The sequence below is a fragment of the Hyla sarda genome, chromosome 5, assembly GCF_029499605.1.
Source record: "Hyla sarda isolate aHylSar1 chromosome 5, aHylSar1.hap1, whole genome shotgun sequence".
Lineage (NCBI taxonomy): Eukaryota > Metazoa > Chordata > Amphibia > Anura > Hylidae > Hyla > Hyla sarda.
Genome location: NC_079193.1, coordinates 36,320,479 through 36,340,533, shown reverse-complemented (window position 1 = coordinate 36,340,533; position 20,055 = coordinate 36,320,479). Strand labels below are relative to the sequence as shown.

General features: G+C 44.9%; 1 protein-coding gene across 2 annotated transcripts in view; it reads left to right on the top strand.

Moving 5' to 3' along the window:
• The window catches only part of LOC130273067 (LIM zinc-binding domain-containing Nebulette), a 271,910-nt gene that overhangs the window by 29,248 nt on the left and 222,607 nt on the right, over nt 1–20,055 (top strand). For both annotated transcript variants that reach the window (XM_056519259.1, XM_056519260.1), the window contains exon 2: nt 9,178–9,272. In XM_056519259.1, coding sequence (XP_056375234.1) covers nt 9,178–9,272 — 95 coding nt within the window. The remainder of the gene's footprint in view (nt 1–9,177; nt 9,273–20,055) is intronic.

Below are 20,055 nucleotides of genomic sequence, written 5' to 3'. Positions count from 1 at the left end.
TTACTGAGCAGGGTGTAGATGTTATTATACGCAGACAGTATGGAGCAAAGTGGAAGGGGTGCAGTGTAACCCGTTGGGAGCCCTGTTGCCTTTCTGGGACTTATGGTGCTTTTCACCCACTTGATTAATAATACTGACTTGTTATGAGAGATTAGAGATTCTCCAGGCTGGCTAGGGTTCTGACAAAGTCCAACAACTTTCTCCGCCAGGGCTTGACTTTCCACTGTATTGAGAAGACATTTGTTCGGGGGCCTTCTTCAGGATTTCTCCACAAGCCACTTCATTTCTTTACCACACTTGTACTCCGCATGAGCTCACACAGGAACTGAACTCAACTCCGAACTGGGGCAACTCCCTCCCCCACTACACTATATACAATTTAGGGGTTCCCATTGGGCAGGCAGAGTCACATGGCTTACACTGCTTCTCTGCTCTTACATAGTACAACACACTTAAATAACAGGTTTTGCAGTGCATATAAGAAACATAAATGAAGATATATTAAAATGCTTAAACATATGAAATAGAACGGACAGTCTCTTAGTAGGCCCAACACCTGTGCTGTAGGTCCTGTCCTAAAACAGTGTGTCTTAAAGGAGTGCAAAAACTTACAGATGTGATGTGTAGAGGAGCGTAGAGTGCAAAGGAAACTGTGTGCAGGAGCAGGGACTCCTGTCAAAAGAAAGCAGTCCATGCTTCTGTACAGAAAGCTGCACTGCTCTATGTATCACCACAATTACATTTGCTAGATTGAGAGCTAAACACAGAGTCCCACAAATGTACATGGTGGCCCAGGAGTGTAGCGGTGATTCTGTATTGTGAAAGTCAAAACAATAAAACTTTTCACTACAAAAACCTGACCATGGTACCAACCTTTTCATTTTCTGGGAATTGGCTCCAGAATTCCCTTTCTAAACATAATGTATTATAAACTCCCTACCGGTTGTAGTCCGGAAGTACAATGATGTATTTCAAAATTGTATAGGCTATTTACAAAGTTACTTGAAGGGAACGTCTGGTGTAGAATTTCTCTTTTTAAATTCCTTATTGGTATACCGAGTTACTAGAGAAGAATTGTCCATTCAGAATCCTCACTTATCAATGATAACAGAGACCGGCTCACACTGGCAGACCCAGCACCTCTGCCCATTACAAGGACTGCTCAACGATTCCAATAAAAACTGTGTACTACTTCATTTCCTCTGTGGTGGTGCTGCAGGGAAACTGAAAACTTAAAGGGGTACTCCACCCCTAGACATCTTATCCTCTATTCAAATGTGGTGGCCCAGTACAGGAGTTGCACCCCTGTACCTTTGCTGCCCTGTCAGGCAGACTCCATTCCGTTACCCCTGGCCCCCCCTGTACTTGTGTCTTATGTATTCCCCTAAGTGCCTATCTTAACCAAGGTAGGTACCAGTGACATGTGACCTACAGGGTGACCTATGGGACCCCTCCTGAGTGTCCCCCATATAAACCTTGGGTGGAGATAGTTCACTCTCTTTTGGAAGTCTGGAAAGAGTGTCTGGTGTCCTAGCGTCTACCACGCAGCCACGGATCCACAAGTCCACTACCCCCCAGGTCCAAGTCAAAACATAGTCAGTCTCAGTCAAGTCAGTCCAAGTCAATCTGTCTCAGGTCAGCGTGGCCCTGCATCAAATTGTCCAAGTCCACTATAAGTCCCAGCAAGCCCTGTGGTCCCTGAAGTCACTGGTCACCTCCGTGGGCCTAGCCAAGCTGTATAGACTGTTACATCTGTCTGACTCAGTAAAGCTGCCGTTGTTCCTTGGCATTGGAGTCATTATTTGCCCCCGTGCCTAGCCCAGGATCCAGCGGTATACCATCGAGTGATGTAGAGGATAAACCACGCCCTGGTGTCACGAATACAAGGGGTTAATGCCATCTGCCCCTAGAGTAATTCCATCTACCCTCATCACACCCTCACCACACAAAGGATAGGGGATAAGATGTCTGATTGTGGGGGACCCGTCGCTGGAGACCCCCGCAATCTCGGCTGCGGCACCCCAGACAGACTGGCGGTGTGGGGTGGAGGCTCATGACTTCACGGCCACACCCTGCTTGTGATGTCATGGCCATGCCCCCTCAATGCAAGTCTATGAGAGGGGGCGTGACGGACATCATTCCCCCTCCCATAGACTTGCATTGAGGGTTGTGACTGTTACATCACGAGTGGGGTGTGGCCTTGACATCACAAGCCTCTGGAGCTGCACCCCACGCTCTAAACGAACGCGGGGGATAGGGGATAAGATGTCTAGGGGCAGAGTACCCCTTTAATGCTTTTAAATAAAATTTTGGGAGAATTGTCAAAAATAGCAAAGAAGAAAAGTTAAGTAGTTGTTCATGGCAGCCTATCGGATTCCAGCGCTCACATTTAGGGGACCCTCTGAAAATGAAAATTGATTCTTTTCTGAGGACAACTTCCCTATAACTTTACACCAGTCATATGTTTCCTGTGTCTGAGTTCGTTACCATCCGGCTACATTGAGTTTCTTTAGTAGTAGTTGAAATGGTTTTGTGTAAACTTTTTAAGAACCAATTTAGTTGGAAAACACTGTATGGCCTCCATTCCCTGGGGGTTTGTAATCTGATTCGGTGAAAAAGAAAAATTTGTATCCTAGGGGAGAGGACTCTGTGGAGCGCGGTTACAATCATTTCCCTTGTATTTGTTAATTGACAGAAGGGACGTCATCCTAGAGAGAAGTCATTAGTCCTGCGGAATATAATCCCGTCTTGATGGAAACAAAGTTATCGTCGCAGTCTGTTATCATAACACATAATAGTTTCCCACTCATTAAGTTCAATTATTTGTCACGTCGGATGTGACTTGCATGTTACCTTTAGAATGGGTAAAGCGTGTAATTTAATTGCTCGCTACATCTTCAGCATTCATTACTGGAATTTACATATGTAAGTAGACCTTGAAAAGTGTTTGTTCTGGGGAACTTCATTCCTTACTTGTTTGAAGTGAAGCTTTCGGGGGAGCTCGTAATGAAATATTTACTGACTGCTAAAATCGCTGTTGAAATTGGTTAAATATGTAAGTGGGATGAATTATGGAGAGTGGTAATGTATTTGTTAAAGTCCGGTACTCTACACAGAGAAAATAAAGTAAGGAATGGAGAAATAATTGTTGCACTTTACAGTTGTGTTTAATAGGGCATATGTAGGGACAGGGGATCGTGAAGAAAGCCCCTGGAGGGGACAGAATGGGAACGGAGGGTCCCCATGACAGGGGTATTATGCGGGCAGGTAGGGGTTAAATGTGAGGAGGTTAGAGGAGGGAGCTAGGGAAGCGCGGGCTTTTAGTGAGGGAGTAGGGAGGAGTTAAGGAGGGTATATAGGAGAGGGCATTTGTGCGGGGGCCACAATCTGCGTGGCTGAAGAAGTGTCCCGCCCGCCCGCCCTTATTTTTGTCACAGTGGCGGGGTCAGGAGAGGAATCTGGGGAGGCACCAGTGGATGGGCATGGTATGTTGGATGGTGTGGAGGTGGGCTGGGAGCGGTTCCCAGCCAGAAGGTGGAATTCAGGTTGGTGGGCTTCACAAAATGGTGCTCCTGTGCAGGTGAGCTACGGCTAGGAGCAAGTGAAGATCCCATCACCTGTGGTCTGGTAACGGTGCCCCTCAGGTTCTTCTCCTGCGCTAATAGACATCCTAATGTTAGGACAGGTTATATTGTTATGTATGACGTTCATACATCGGTTTACAATGTTGTAATTGATTATTTATGTTATTTAATAAATGGGCTGCTGTGGCCTTTGTTTAACCAACACATGTCTTATGTCATTTATAGGAGGGAATAAGCTAAGATTAAGTTAAAGGTGTTAAATGATAGATGATCTGGTGGGGGTCATAGCAGCTATAATATCCCCTAGTCATGATCAATAAAGGAAACCTGGGTCATCTTCAAAAGAACTTCAGCTGTTATCACCCTGATCTAGCTGGCGCTTCAGTATTCAACAGCTCTTTGTGGAGTTACGTTGGGTGCCTGATATGCTAATGAGGGCCTAGACTGTCAATTGGTCGGTCCTCAGCTCTTTGTTTCCAATGGCCGTTCATCACCTCTTCATTCTCAGTGGGGAGTGTGCATTGGTCCACACCCTGTTTGACAACTGAACAGTGATTATACCACCTTGATAGGATATGGACTCCATTTTAGTCCATGGGCCAGAGCTTCTCAACCACTGTGCTTCTAGCTGTTGCAAAATTCTCCGAGCAACAATCTCTTTATCATAGCTCAGCCCCACCTTACTTCACAAGCTCCACATCTTGTAAGCTACGCACCTGACACAAGCCCCCCCGCCCCCAAGTAAAGCTATGCCTCCTTCTATTTTCGGACTATGATCTCTTCATAACAACTCAGTCCCACCTGAGGACGGGATATGAGGACAGGATATGAGGAAGGGATATGAGGACAGGATATGAGGACGGGATATGAGGACAGGATATGAGGAGGGGATATGAGGACGGGATATGAGGACGGGATATGAGGACGGGATATGAGGACGGGATATGAGGACGGGATATGAGGACAGGGATATGAGGAAGGGATATGAGGACAGGATATGAGGACGGGATATGAGGACGGGATATGAGGACGGGATATGAGGACAGGATATGAGGACAGGATATGAGGACAGGATATGAGGTCAGGATATGAGGACAGGATATAAGGACAGGATATAAGGAAAGGATATGAGGAAGGGATATGAGGACAGGATATGAGGACAGGATATAAGGACAGGATATGAGGACGGGATATCAGGAAGAGATATGAGGACAGGATAGGAGTGTGGCATATGGGGACGGGATATGAGGACATGATACAAGGACAGGATACAGGATCGGGATATGAGGACTATATATTCGGTCCGAATGTAAGGATGGAATATGAGGATGGGATTTGAGGATGGGATATGAGGACATGATACAAGGAAAAGATACAAGATTGGAATATGACGACATGCGATGGCCCCATCATCAGAGACCATTATATGCTGAAGGCAGCATCAACATACGATGCTTCTCTGTGTCAGGGCCATTACACAAACGGCTATCCAGCAGCACTGACTGCTTCAGCTGCTGCCGGATAGGCGTTTAATTAGCCCCATGTGCCCCGCTAAATGATACTTACATATCCCCGCTGCTCCGGACCATCAGTTCGCCGCTCCTCTACTACCCCTGTCCTGCGGCGGCGTTCTTCGTTGCCACTCACGCCACCCCGTTATCCAATAGGCGCGGCATGAGCAGCGACGTGATTACGGCGACTGAGAGCGACGGCGCAGGGCAGTGGTGACATAGGGATACGGCAGCAAAGGAGCAGCGAACTGCTTCAGCTGCTGCCGGATAGCCATTTAATGTGCCGCATGTGCCCCATCAGTTCGCTGCTCCTCTACTGCCGGTGCCCAGCGGCATTGCTCTTTGTCGCTATCATCACGTCGCCATCATCACGTCGCCCCATTGTCCGATAGGGGCAGCGTGAGTGGCAATGTGATGGCGGCGATGGAGAGCGAAGGCAATGTAGTGATACGGCAGCAAAGGAGTGGCGAACTGACGGGCCGAAGCAGCGGGGACATGTGAGTATCATTGAGCATCTGTCTGTGTTGTCTGTGTGCCTCTATGTATAGTGTCAGTGTTCAAATGGTTTCAACATACGATGGTCCGCCAGGAACCAATTACAATTGTATACTGTGCAATAGAAATGAATAGGCTGCACTCACAACTTCATTTTTCATCTGTGCTTTTATTCTGGTTCGATCATGAGTATGTACAGCGGGTGCATTCAATAGGAGAGCCACATATGTTTTGTGCTGTTTAGTGCATTCTCTGGCTCATACAATTGTATGTTGAAGGATCACTGTATTAGGAAGGAATGTTAGGGTGGGATATGAGGACGGGATATGAGATCGGGATATTAGGACGGGATATGAGGATGAGATATGAGGACGGGATATGAGGACAAGAGCATCATTGTTGCTTTTTCTCTCCCACAATGTTTTGGTAGGAAGACCAGGCATGTATGTATGTATGTATGCATGTATGTATGTATGTATGTATGTATGCATGCATGTATGTATGTATGCATGTATGTATGTATGCATGTATGTATGCATGCATGTATGTATGTATGTATGTATGTATGTGTGTATGTATGTATGTATGTATGTATGCATGCATGTATGTATGTATGTATGTATGTATGTTCCAACATGACTTCCAAACAGCTCTAAATGTTTTAATTAAACTTAGTACTTGTTTCTTGTATGTCACAGAAAAATATAGTACAGTTTAGGGATGTCTCCACAGCCAGAGAGTAATGAGATCAGGAGATGTACTGTAAGCCCCATGCAAGTCTCTTGGACTTCTGGTACAATTCTTAATCAAGTTACTCCCAGGCTGCGAAGATTGCCCAGGAGTTTTAAACATCCTCCTGTCTGACCAATGTCATGGTAAAGTATGTTATTCCAACAGGAATACAAGTATTTACTAATAGAGAGAAGTCAAAAGAGGCCACCGGTCTTCCTTAAAAATAGAATGCTTTTATTGATTTAGCTTAAATTTAAAGGGGTACTCCCATGGAAAACTTTTTTTTTTTTTTTTAAATCAACTGGTGCTGGAAAGTTAAACAGATTTGTAAATTACTTCTATTAAAAAATCTTAATCCTTCCAGTACTTTTTAGGGGCTATATACTACAGAGGAAATGCTTTTCTTTTTGGATTTCTCTGATGTCATGATCACAGTGCTCTCTGCTGACCTCTGCTGTGCATTTTAGGAACTGTCCAGAGCAGGAGAAAACCCCCATAGCAAACATATGCTGCTCTGGACAGTTCCTAAAATGGAGAGCAGAGGTCAGCAGAGAGCACTGTTGTCATGACATCAGAGAAATCCAAAAAGAAAAGCATTTCCTCTATAGTATACAGCCCCTAAAAAATACTGGAAGGATTAAGATTTTTTTTAATAGAAGTAATTTACAAATCTGTTTAACTTTCTGGCACCAATTGATAAAAAAAAAAAAGTTTTTCACGGGAGTACCCCTTTAAGGATGAAGAGAAACCTGTTGTATATAGAGGTATTCACAACATTCTCATGCTAAAATGGATTAAGTAACACTTGGTTGCTCTCATGGTTGAGGCTTCATGTGTTTCAGGAATATGTTCTCCCTTTCACGTTTTTAAAGGGGTTATCCAGGAAAAAAATTTTTTATATATCAACTGGCTCCAGAAAGTTAAACAGATTTGTAAATTACTTCTATTAAAAAATCTTAATCCTTTCAGTACTTATGAGCTGATCAAGTTGAGTTGTTCTTTTCTGTCTAAGTGCTCTCTGATGACACCTGTCTCGGGAACCGCCCAGTTTAGAAGCAAATCCCCATAGCAAACCTCTTCTACTCTGTGCAGTTCCTGAGACAAGCAGAGATGTCAGCAGAGAGCACTTTTGCCAGACAGAAAACAACAACTCAACTTCAGCAGCTGATAATTATTGAAAGGATTAAGATTTTTTAATAGAGGCAATTTAGAAATCTGTTTAACTTTCTGGAGCCAGTTGATATAAAAAAAAAAAAGTTACCCCTTTAACTAAAATCAAGAACAAATCCTAGCCTGAGGGCAAAGAGATACTTTTCCAAAGGAAATATTTAGTAATAGATTCTGTCTTTTCTAGGCTGAAAGCCGTTCCCTTTTTTTGCAGAGAAAAGTAATAAAGGAGAACCAACTTTTATGGAACATTCACAGTTTAAAGTGAATGACCATTTCACACCCTGTAGGTCCAACATTTGTTCCAATTCATTTTTCACCAATTTAGTTTTTTTTGCACGCTAAACTCTATTTTCTGGTCCAGAGCTTTGAATACTGTGCATAGGCATTGTGGGGAATTTATTCCTTTTATTAAGACTGTTGTCTCATATGCCGGTTTAGAAAAGAGTTTTGCGGGAAAATTTAACCCCTAACTCAATGCTTTCCTGTGCAATAATATAGCAAATTATGGCACACTTATCAGCTGCTGTATGCTCCAGAGGAAGTTGTGTAGTTCTTTCCAGTCTGACCACAGTGCTCAGTCTCTGCTGACACCTCTGTCCGTGTCAGGAACTGTCCAGAGCAGGAGAGGTTTGCTATGTGGATTTGCTCCTTCTCTAGGACAATTCCTGACATGGACAGAGGTGTCAGCAGAGAGCACTGTGGTCAGACTGGAAAGAACTACACAATTCCTCTGGAGCATACAGCAGCTGATAAGTACTGGAAGGATAAAGATTTTTAAATAGAAGTAATTAACAAATCTGTATAACTTTCTGGAACCAGTTGATTTGAAAACAATATTTTTTTCCTCCAGAGTACCCCTTTAAAGGATCTGACAGTTATGATTTAACATCCCCGATCCTTATTTTTCCTGCATTAGGGTAAATTATGGATGCCCCATGAATGCCATAATCATCTTGTTTGGCTGAATGTTCTCTAATATATATGGGACGTTTAGATCAATGTTTACCAACCAGTGTGCCTTCAGCTGTTGTAAAACTACAACTCCCAGCATGTCCGGACAGCCTTCGGCTGTCCGGGCATGCTGGGAGTTGTAGTTTTACAACAGCTGAAGGCACACTGGTTGGCAAACACTGCTTTAGACCCATACAGTTGGATCTAAGAAAGTATCAGTAGAGATCCGTATTTTTAGTACAGATCATACAATAGATTGATTAGACATACTGGGATTTGTAGTGAATGAGAGTTCTCTGTAATGACATATGAAGGCTGCATAGATGTGTGTTCTCCGTTAATGCGGTATTCGGTTTTCTGTTTGATGTTAGGTAAATTGCATTCTTCTCTTGAGAAACCTTTTTCCTGAATGTCAGTTTTCCGCATATTTTATTCTGGTAGGTGTGAATGCATTGCGCAAATCATCCCCCGAATGTCGAAATCTTCTCACCTCATGATACCATAAAGGGATTGTTAAGCGGCCGCCCTATCCGTGTTGTTACTTTCCTTCTCTCAAACAATTTGTCTCCTGTCTCTTCAGCTTCGGCGCACTGTCTATGAATGATGAATGGCGCCGTGGTCAAATATATCTTTATATACTTATATATCTATATAAGATGAGATGAGGGAAGTGATTGCCTTTATTGGTTAATGATTATATCACATGATCGTGTCTTTGTTTTTGTCTTTTTCAGTATTGGCATAAAGGATGTTTCCATTGTGAGGTTTGCAAAATGACTTTAAACATGAACAGCTACAAGGGGTACGACAAGAAGCCCTACTGCAATGCGTAAGTACAATGGGGGCGATTTATGATGCTTTTCCGTCGTCTTTTTTGGCTCTATATTTGGCGCATAAATTGTTGTAAGTGTTGCTTTTGCGTAAACTTTGCAAAGTAATTTTTGACTATAATTACTTTGGTACTCACTTTTGTTTTCTCATTTATTAAGTGCAACTTTTCTACATGCACCAGCCTAGACCTGGCTTACAAAAATGGATGGCCTTTTAAAAAATTGTTTCGCATTTTTTTTTAGTAATGGGTTAAAAAGTTGCCAAAAAAGATGCAGGGGAGAAAATATACAAAGTGATGTCTAAAGGTCTTTAAAATAAATAAATAAATAAAAAAGCGTATTAGCACCATATTTATCACATGCGCTGCACCATTTAATAAATTTGGTGCACATACACATTAGCAGCACATAAAAATAGTTTTACCTACACAAACAATGATAAATTCCCGCAATGACTTCTTCATATAGTAACATAGCTTGTAAGGCTGAAAAAAGACATATGTCTATCCATCCAGTTAAAGGAGATATCCAGGGGATAAGTTTCCAGGGGGGGTCCGACCGATCTCCTGTACGGGGCCCCGGCAGCCAGCTGGAAGGGGGCGTGTTGACCACTGCACGAAGTGGCGGCTGACACACCCCCTCAATACAACTCTAGGGCAGAGCCGGAGTGCTGCCTTTGGTAATCTCCAGCTCTGTATTGAGGGGATGTGTTGGCCGCCGCTTCCCGTGGGATGCCGGGGCCCCGTACAGTGGTCGGACCCCCCCCGCGATTGGTAACTTATCCCCTATCCTTAGTGTAGGGGATAAGTTTTTCAGGACTGGACTACTCCTTTAAGCCAATTACCCTGTTGTTGGGGGCTTCATATAGAAATCTCTTAAGGGCTTTAGAATGTTTCCCCACCTATGGTGGTCTTTGTAGGACAGATGTTGTGTGATTAATCTTTAATTAGATTGCCCCCCCCCCTATGAGCTGTGTCACTTCTTTCTTACCTGTCCCTATGTTCTTATTTGTAATGCATCCTCTCCAGATACCTCCACAAATTGGTCATCCAACCATGTATCTATAGGTTTATCCTTATATATATATATATATATATATATATATCTACACACACACACACACACACATATTGACATGTTATGTGTTGGGGAGGGCAGAATTGCATTTAAAGGGGTACACTGGAGAACATTTTTTCTTAAATCAATTGGTGCCAGAATGTTATACAGATTTGTAAATGAATTTTTACTTAAAAAATCTTAAGCCTTTCCAGTGCTTATCAGCTGCTGTATGCTCCACAGGAAGTTGTGTAGTTATTTCCAGTCTGATCACAGTGCTCTCTGCTGACACCTCTGTCCATGTCAAGAAATGTCCCGAGTAGAAGCAAATCCCCGTAGCGAACCTCATGCTCAGGACAGTTCCTGACATGGACAGAGGTGGCAGCAGAGAGCTCTGTGGTCAGAATGAAAAGATCTGCACAACTTCCCCTGGAGCATACGTCAGCTGATAAGTACTGGAAGGATTAAGATTTGTAAATAGAAGTAATTTACAAATCTGTATAACTTTCTGGCACCAGTTGATTTGGAAAGACAAATTCTCCTCTGAAGTACCCCTTAAATTTGGTCTAAAGTCATGGAACTTTACTAAATGCAGGTAAAAGAAGTATTGTCCATCGTCTGAAGGCTTTAGACATGGACATCTTTTTGTCTAAATAGTGGCTCCGTCAATACTTCTGGTATCATATAGTATAGTCTTCTTTGGCTCGGTTGATGTAACAGTGCCTTCAAACAGTGTTGGCCAAACCTGACAAAAAAGTATAAAAACTCATAGTAATAGTAAAATAAATAAACTGTAGAGGCAATCAACAATAATATGGTTTGGGACATGGGAGTACTCATTTCTGTAACTCTCGCCTCAAAACATGTGTAACTTATGTCATATGACTATTTTTAGTAATAGTGATGCCATAAGATCTATATAAGGCAAGAGAGACACAATCTGTATTTCACCTACCTCTCTGAGGCTACAGGATATATAGCAAGCATGATCTAGTTGTAGCCGCAATGCACAGTTGACATCATAGTAGGCATATGTTTTAAAATTATAATTTTTTTTTATAAAAATGTATTTAGTAAATTATATGAAGTATGCCCATGCCCTTGGTATATCCTGGGTTGAATGGGTGGCTGACACTTAGTTTCTATTCTATACTAATGGTGGCAATAGGGCTGCAGATGTTGCTGTTGTTCCTGCACTCAGGAGCTTAGAGGGCTCTCTACTATGTAGGACAGTGGTCTCCAAACTGTGAACCTCCAGATGTTGCAGAACTCCAACTCCCAGCATGCCCGGACAGCCAACGGCTGGGAGTTGTAGTTTTTCAACATCCGAAGGTCCACAGTTTGGAGACCACTGATGTAGGAGAAAAGAAGCATTATTATACACTGTATTTAGAGTGTTTTCACACACACACACACACACACACACACACAGAGGAACCACTGTGGATTTGAAGTTGTAAAATACGCAATTTCGGATTTTGGATAGCCTTGTAAAATCCACAACTGCAAATCCGCAGCAGATCTGGTGTGTGTGTGAATGCACCCTTAGGGTACTTTCACACCATTTACCATTCACTTCAGTAGAGCTGCTGAAAATCAAAAAATAAAAATGGAATTAAAATAAAATTAAATAATTAAATGTAAAAATAATTATTAATATCATTCTAAAAATAATAATTTATATTCACTTAAATAAAAATGTACAACTTCATGTCTGCAGTGGATCCGGTGTGTGAATGCACCTTAAGATAGTAAATATTAATAATTATATAGTAACAGAAGGCAAAGCAATCACATATATATATATATATATATATATATATATATATATATATATGTATATATAAATATATATATATATATATATATATATATATATATATATATCATATGTGTTGACCCCACTCATTGTACTGCATGCACTTATATTAACTTCTACATTAACTTATAGCCCTCCCATACCCATAAATAACACTAAACAACAACTTTTTTTAAAAGTAATAACATAAGTGATAAGCTGGGCTGCAAAGGTGTATAATGTTGGTGTATGGTGTGGCAAAAACAACTTACAGTTCGTGACACCGGGGCAACGTTAACCTACACATTCCGAGTTTTAGATAGCTCTGCTGAGCCAAGCACTGGGTCAATGATGACCACGAAGCAAGGTTACGAAAAACTATTTGTACTGCAGGAATGTTGTTACAGCCTTCTCAGTACAGATTTATGCAGAGGGAAGTGCAGAGTGAGCCCGGGAAACCTGTCGCCTTGCTGGGACTTGTAGTTGCTGAAACTGCAGACTTGAGATTAATGACAGCACAAGCTGACTGAAGATTATTTTTCCCCGTTGTGCTTACCGCCAGGCTTGAAATTCACCTGAGCAATGGGGTTCTTCAGAGATTTGCGTGGCTGCAGATTTTGAAAGTTTCTTCTCCTTAGGCCTCCTAATACTTCTCTACACACTGTTACTCCACACTGTACCTCTGCTCACACTGAGCTTTGCATTCAGACAGAACTGAAAACTGAACAGCTCCTCCCCCTACACTATATAAAGGCCAATGTTGGGGGGCTCCCATTGGGGCGTTATGGTCACCTGGGCCGATGTAGCATTCCCTTAAAGACATTTTCAACATTTATTAAAGGCAATGTAACAGACACATTATAAATCATCAGACAATAAACGTTAGTGCATTTTAATGCAGCACTTGAGCAGTGGGGCCCAGCACATGTACCTGAGGCAATGTTTACCTGTTAGGACAACTCCTGTACTGGAACACCACACACACAAATGTATAAACAAATGTGTAATACATCCAGTCAATATCGGTATCAAAATTAGGGAGGGAAGGCAGAAGATCCTGCTCCTAAAGCCACTGGTGAGTCTTGAGAGGTCAGAAAAAGGCAAAAGGGGGATTCTCTCCTGTGACCACCCCCACTTGCTAACTACGCCCCTCACCATTGCTACAGCCAATTAGCTGTTTTTCACTTAACTGCTTGCAGTCCGTGGCACCTTCACTTATACAGCAAGGTACCATCCATAAAGTGGTATGGGGTTTTGTATTCTGTGGTGTCGCATGGTGCAAATCTTTCTATCGGGGGCCCAGGAGCTACAGGATTTGTCCAGCAAAATGGGCTACCTCCTCCTCCATCTTTAGCGCTGTCCTATTTGCTCCTAAAGGTAAGGTGTGTTTCTTTAGCATTGCATTCTGGGGGATGTGTTTTGCGGTATAATAAAAAAAAAAAAACAATCCCATGATGTTATGGCTTTTAGATAAGCTGTAACGTTGCGGTTTCATTCCGGCATCCTCCCTGTTATCGGCGCTTTAGCGTTTATATCAAGTCTGAAATCATTTTCTATTTTTACCCAATGACATCTTCACATTGCAGGTCTGATTCTATCCCAGCATCATGAGCAACGAAAGGTGAATTCAGGGAGATAATAAAGTGGTTTCTGGCAGCCATATGTTACTAATACAAAATACGTCACCGCCTGTCATTTTCAGGTGTCTAAGGTCTGAGCGCATTTATTCCGATCTATTGCTTGGCTGTAGGTACTTTACAGGGGTTGTCTAGTTTAGAAATCCCACTGTCATGCAGTGGTTTTAGAACGGTGTGTCTCCAGCTGTTGTAAAACTACAACTCCCAGCATGCCCGGACAGCCGAAGGCTGTCCGGGCATGCTGAGAGTTGTAGTTTTACAACACAGGACAGGTCAGGTCTTATATTTTTGCGGAATGTCGAATTTGCACTACATAATGTGCAGTACATTTTGGCGGAATTTCCGGCGGAATTATTCAGCAGAATTCCATGCAGTAATTCCGCCTTGTGAATAGCCTTACTGAGGTAAACGGCAATAAAAAGGATGAATATTGTAACGTTAAAATGTCCCACAAATGTCTTTTATGTGTTGATGGGGGCACAATATGTAACATAAAAATAAATATGTAAAAGGAAAACATCAAGTAAAAAAATAAAATACCAAAACCACAGCTATTGTCTTCTTAGAAGAAGTGGGGTCTCAAAGTAACAAAACATAGTAGAAGAAAAGTATTGTCCCTATGTACCCCAATGTATGCTAGCTGCTTTAGTGTGTGCACAGGGAATACAAATAAAACGTAATATGCATACAAAATATGTAGGACCAGCAGATCATTGAATAGTATGTAGTAGCTTGGGGGGTGTAGGGTAGGTAGTGTGTAGCTGTGCAGTAATGAAAGGGTGTTGGATTAACCGTTAAAGGCGTTGTGTGCTGCCCTGCCTTTCGGAGCTCAGCACGCAGCGTCCGGAAGTTCATTACTTCGAACGCTGTGTGCGGGCTTCCGTGTTCGTGGCCGCCGGGCGTGACGTCACGCCCGCCCCTCTACCAAAGTCTATGGGAAGGGGGCGTGACAGCGGTCGCGCCCCCTTCCCATAGACTTTCGTTGAGGATGCGGGCGTGACATCACGAGGGGGCCGGGCGTGACATCACGCCCGGCGGCCGTGAACACGGAAGCCCGCACACAGCGTTCGGAGTAATGAACTTCCGGACGCTGCCTGCGGAGCTCCGAAAGGCAGGGCAGCGCACAACCCCTTTAACTGTCGTGACGCCAGGGTGCGGGTTCCTCTCTGTATATATATCCTACCGACACCCGTCCCAGGAACGATAGGGAGGAATAAAGGATTGTCCACAACCGGAGTTTTAGTAAACTGAAGATAACTTTACTGCATATTTTATGCAGGTTAAACGAAGTAACAGTCTTTACAGAGGACCGGACTTTAGGCTCCTCACAGGTTTGGTTGGGATCTTATAGGGAATAAGCTTGAAGTATTTGCTTTACGCTGTTCCACTGGATTTAGGGGTATTGTTTAGGTCCAGCAGTCACGTAGGATTAAGATTGAGTTAGATTGAACTCACGGTTTTGTATTCAGCTGCAGTTAGCAGGCTTCAGGCCTTGAAGGTATACACGGAGCTTCTCTCTCTCTGCTGTCACGATTCGGCTGGCTGGAGGTGGATCCTCTGTGCCAGAGAGGGATTGGCGTGGACCGTGCTGGTGGACCGGTTCTAAGTTGCTACTGGTATTCACCAGAGCCCGCCGCAAAGCGGGATGGTCTTGCAGCGGCGGTAGCAACCAGGTCGTATCCACCAGCAACGGCTCAACCTCTCTGACTGCTAAAGATAGGCGCGGTACAAGGGAGTAGACAAGAGCAAGGTCGGACGTAGCAGAAGGTCAGGGCAGGCAGCAAGGATCGTAGTCAGGGGCAACGGCAGGAGGTCTGGAACACAGGCTAGGAACACACAAGGAAACGCTTTCACTGGCACAATGGCAACAAGATCCGGCGAGGGAGTGCAGGGGAAGTGAGGTATAAATAAGGAGTGCACAGGTGAGAATACTGATTAGGCCTGCTGCTCCAATCAGTGGCGCAGCGGCCCTTTAAATGGCAGAGACCCGGCGCGCGCGCGCCCTAAGGAGCGGGGCCGCGCGCGCCGGGACAACACAGACGGGGAACGGGTCAGGTACGGGAGCCGAGATGCGCATCGCGAGCGGGCGTGTCCCGCATTGCGAATCGCATCCCGGCTGGGAGTAATATCGCAGCGCACCCGGTCAGCAGGTCTGACCGGGGCACTGCGAATGAGAGAACGCTGCGAGCGCTCCGGGGAGGAGCGGGGACCCGGAGCGCTCGGCGTAACAGTACCCCCCCCTTGGGTCTCCCCCTCTTTTTGGAGCCTGAGAACCTGAGGATAAGACTTTTGTCCAGGATGTTGTCCTCAGGTTCCCAGGATCTCTCTTCTGGGCCACAGCCCTCCCAATCCACCAAAAACAATTTTTTCCCTCTGACCGTCTTGGAGGCCAAAATCTCCTTCACGGAGAATACGTCAGAAGAACCGGAAACAGGAGTGGGAGAAACAAGTTTGGGAGAGAAGCGGTTAATGATGAGTGGTTTAAGGAGAGAGACATGGAAGGCATTGGGGATACGAAGAGAAGGAGGAAGAAGGAGTTTGTAAGAGACAGGGTTAATCTGGCACAAGACTTTGAAAGGAACAAGATAGCGTGGTCCCAGTTTGTAACTGGGGACACGAAAGCGGACATATTTAGCGGAGAGCCATACCTTGTCTCCGGGAGCAAAAATGGGGGGAGTTCTTCTTTTCTTATCGGCAAATTTTTTCATCCGGGATGAAGCCTGTAAAAGAGAATTTTGGGTCTCTTATGGTGGAAAGATCACGAGTCACTTCATCCACAGCGGGCAAACCAGAGGGCAAGGGGGTAGGGAGGGGGGGAAGAGGGTGACGGCCGTACACCACGAAAAATGGGGACTTAGCAGAAGACTCGGAGATTCTGAAGTTGTATGAGAATTCGGCCCATGGTAGAAGATCTGCCCAGTCATCCTGGCGGGAGGAAACAAAATGCCGTAAATAATCACCCAGGACCTGATTAATTCTTTCTACTTGCCCATTGGATTGGGGATGATAAGAAGAAGAGAAGTTTAGTTTAATCTTGAGCTGTTTACAGAGAGCCCTCCAGAATTTAGACACGAATTGGACGCCTCTATCCGAGACGATCTGCGTGGGCAAACCGTGAAGACGAAAAATGTGTACAAAAAATTGTTTTGCCAACTGAGGCGCTGAAGGAAGACCAGGAAGAGGAATAAAATGTGCCATCTTGGAAAATCGATCAACGACCACCCAAACAACTGTGTTGCCACGGGATGGGGGTAAGTCTGTGATAAAGTCCATACCAATCAGTGACCAAGGCTGTTCGGGGACAGGTAGAGGATGAAGGAGACCAGCAGGCTTCTGGCGAGGAGTCTTATCCCGGGCACAGACAGTACAGGCCCGCACAAAATCAACAACATCCGTCTCCAGAGTCGGCCACCAATAAAAACGAGAGATGAGTTGCAAGGATTTTTTGATGCCCGCATGGCCTGCGAGGTGGGAGGAGTGTCCCCATTTGAGAATCCCGAGACGCTGGCGTGGAGAAACAAAGGTCTTCCCTGGAGGAGTTTGCCTGATGGAGGCTGGAGAAGTGGAGATCAGACAGTCCGGAGGAATGATGTGTTGCGGAGAGGCCTCTACTTCAGAGGCATCAGAAGAACGAGAGAGGGCATCGGCCCTAATGTTCTTGTCAGCAGGGCGAAAATGAATTTCAAAGTTAAAACGGGCAAAGAACAACGACCACCTGGCCTGGCGAGGGTTCAGTCGTTGGGCAGACTGGAGATAGGAGAGATTCTTGTGATCAGTGTATATGATAACTGGAAATTTTGATCCCTCCAGCAGATGCCTCCATTCCTCAAGCGCCAATTTAATGGCCAGTAATTCTCGATCCCCGATGGAATAGTTTCTCTCCGCCGGGGAGAAGGTCCTAGAAAAAAAAACACAAGTCACAGCATGCCCGGAAGAATTTTTTTGTAGAAGGACAGCTCCAGCTCCCACTGAGGAGGCATCTACCTCCAATAGGAAGGGTTTAGATGGGTCAGGTCTGGAGAGCACGGGAGCAGAAGAAAAGGCAGACTTGAGATGTTTAAAAGCGTCTTCCGCTTGTGGGGACCAGGACTTGGGATTGGCATTTTTCTTGGTTAAAGCCACGATAGGAGCCACAATAGTGGAAAAGTGTGGAATAAATTGTCTGTAATAATTGGCAAACCCCAAAAAACATTGGATAGCACGGAGTCCGGAGGGGCGTGGCCAATCTAAGACGGCAGAGAGTTTATCTGGGTCCATTTGAAGTCCCTGGCCAGAGACCAAGTATCCTAGGAAAGGAAGAGATTGACATTCAAAGAGACATTTCTCCATTTTGGCATAAAGTTGATTGTCCCGAAGTCTCTGAAGAACCATGCGGACATGCTGGTGGTGTTCTTCTAAGTTGGCAGAAAAAATCAGAATATCGTCCAGATAAACCACAACACAGGAATATAAGAGATCACGAAAAATTTCATTAACAAAGTCTTGGAAGACGGCAGGGGCGTTGCACAGGCCAAAGGGCATGACCAGATACTCAAAGTGTCCATCTCTGGTGTTAAATGCAGTCTTCCATTCGTCCCCCTCCCTGATGCGGATGAGATTATAAGCCCCCCTTAAGTCCAGTTTGGTAAAGATGTGGGCGCCTTGTAGGCGATCAAAGAGTTCCGAGATAAGAGGTAAGGGGTAACGGTTTATTACCGTGATTTTATTAAGTCCGCGGTAGTCAATGCAAGGGCGTAGGGAGCCATCTTTTTTGGACACAAAAAAAAAATCCAGCTCCGGCAGGAGAGGAGGATTTGCGGATAAACCCCTTTTTTAAATTTTCCTGGATGTACTCCGACATGGCAAGAGTCTCTGGAGCAGACAGAGGATAGATTCTGCCCCGGGGTGGAGTAGTACCCGGGAGGAGGTCAATAGGACAGTCATAAGGCCTGTGAGGGGGTAAAGTCTCCGCTTGCTTCTTGCAAAAGACGTCAGCATAGTCCATATAAGCCTTAGGAAGACCGGTTACAGGGGGAACCACAGGGTCCCGGCAGGGAGTACTGGGAACCGGTTTAAGACAGTCCTTGAGACAAGAAGTACCCCAGTTCTTGATTTCTCCTGTGGACCAATCAAGGGTTGGGGAATGGCGTTGAAGCCACGGTAATCCAAGAAGAATTTCAGAAGTGCAGTTGGAGAGGACCAAAAATTCAATTTTTTCGTGATGAGGTCCGATGCACATTAGGAGGGGCTCCGTGCGGAAACGTATGGTACAGTCCAATCTTTCATTGTTAACACAATTGATGTAGAGGGGTCTGGCGAGACTGGTCACTGGGATGTTGAACCTGTTGATGAGAGAGGCCAAAATAAAATTTCCTGCAGATCCGGAATCCAGAAAGGCCATAGCAGAGAAGGAGAGGGTAGAGGAAGATATCCGCACAGGCACAGTAAGGCGTGGAGAAGCAGAGTTGACATCAAAAACTGTCTCACCCTTGTGCGGAGTCAGCGTACGTCTTTCCAGGCGGGGAGGACGGATAGGACAATCCATTAAGAAGTGTTCGGTACTGGCGCAGTACAGGCACAGATTTTCCATGCGGCGTCGTGTCCTCTCTTGAGGTGTCAAGCGAGACCGGTCAACTTGCATAGCCTCCACGGCGGGAGGCACAGGAACGGATTGCAGAGGACCAGAGGAGAGAGGAGCCGGGGAGAGAAACCGCCTCGTGCGAACAAAGTCCATATCCTGGCGGAGCTCCTGACGCCTTTCGGAAAAACGCATGTCAATGCGGGTGGCCAGATGAATAAGTTCATGCAGGTTAGCAGGAATTTCTCGTGCGGCCAGCACATCTTTAATGTTGCTGGATAGGCCTTTTTTAAAGGTCGCGCAGAGGGCCTCATTATTCCAGGATAATTCGGAGGCAAGAGTACGGAATTGGATGGCGTACTCGCCAACGGAAGAATTACCCTGGACCAAGTTCAGCAGGGCAGTCTCAGCAGAAGAGGCTCGGGCAGGTTCCTCAAAGACACTTCGAATCTCGATGAAGAAGGAGTGTACAGAGGCAGTGACGGGGTCATTGCGGTCCCAGAGTGGTGTGGCCCATGACAGAGCTTTCCCAGACAGAAGGCTGACTACGAAAGCCACCTTAGACCTTTCAGTTGGAAACTGGTCCGACATCATCTCCAAGTGCAGGGAACATTGCGAAAGAAAGCCACGGCAAAACTTAGAGTCCCCATCAAATTTATCCGGCAAGGATAATCGTAGGCCGGAAGCGGCCACTCGCTGCGGAGGAGGTGCAGGAGCTGGCGGAGGAGATGATT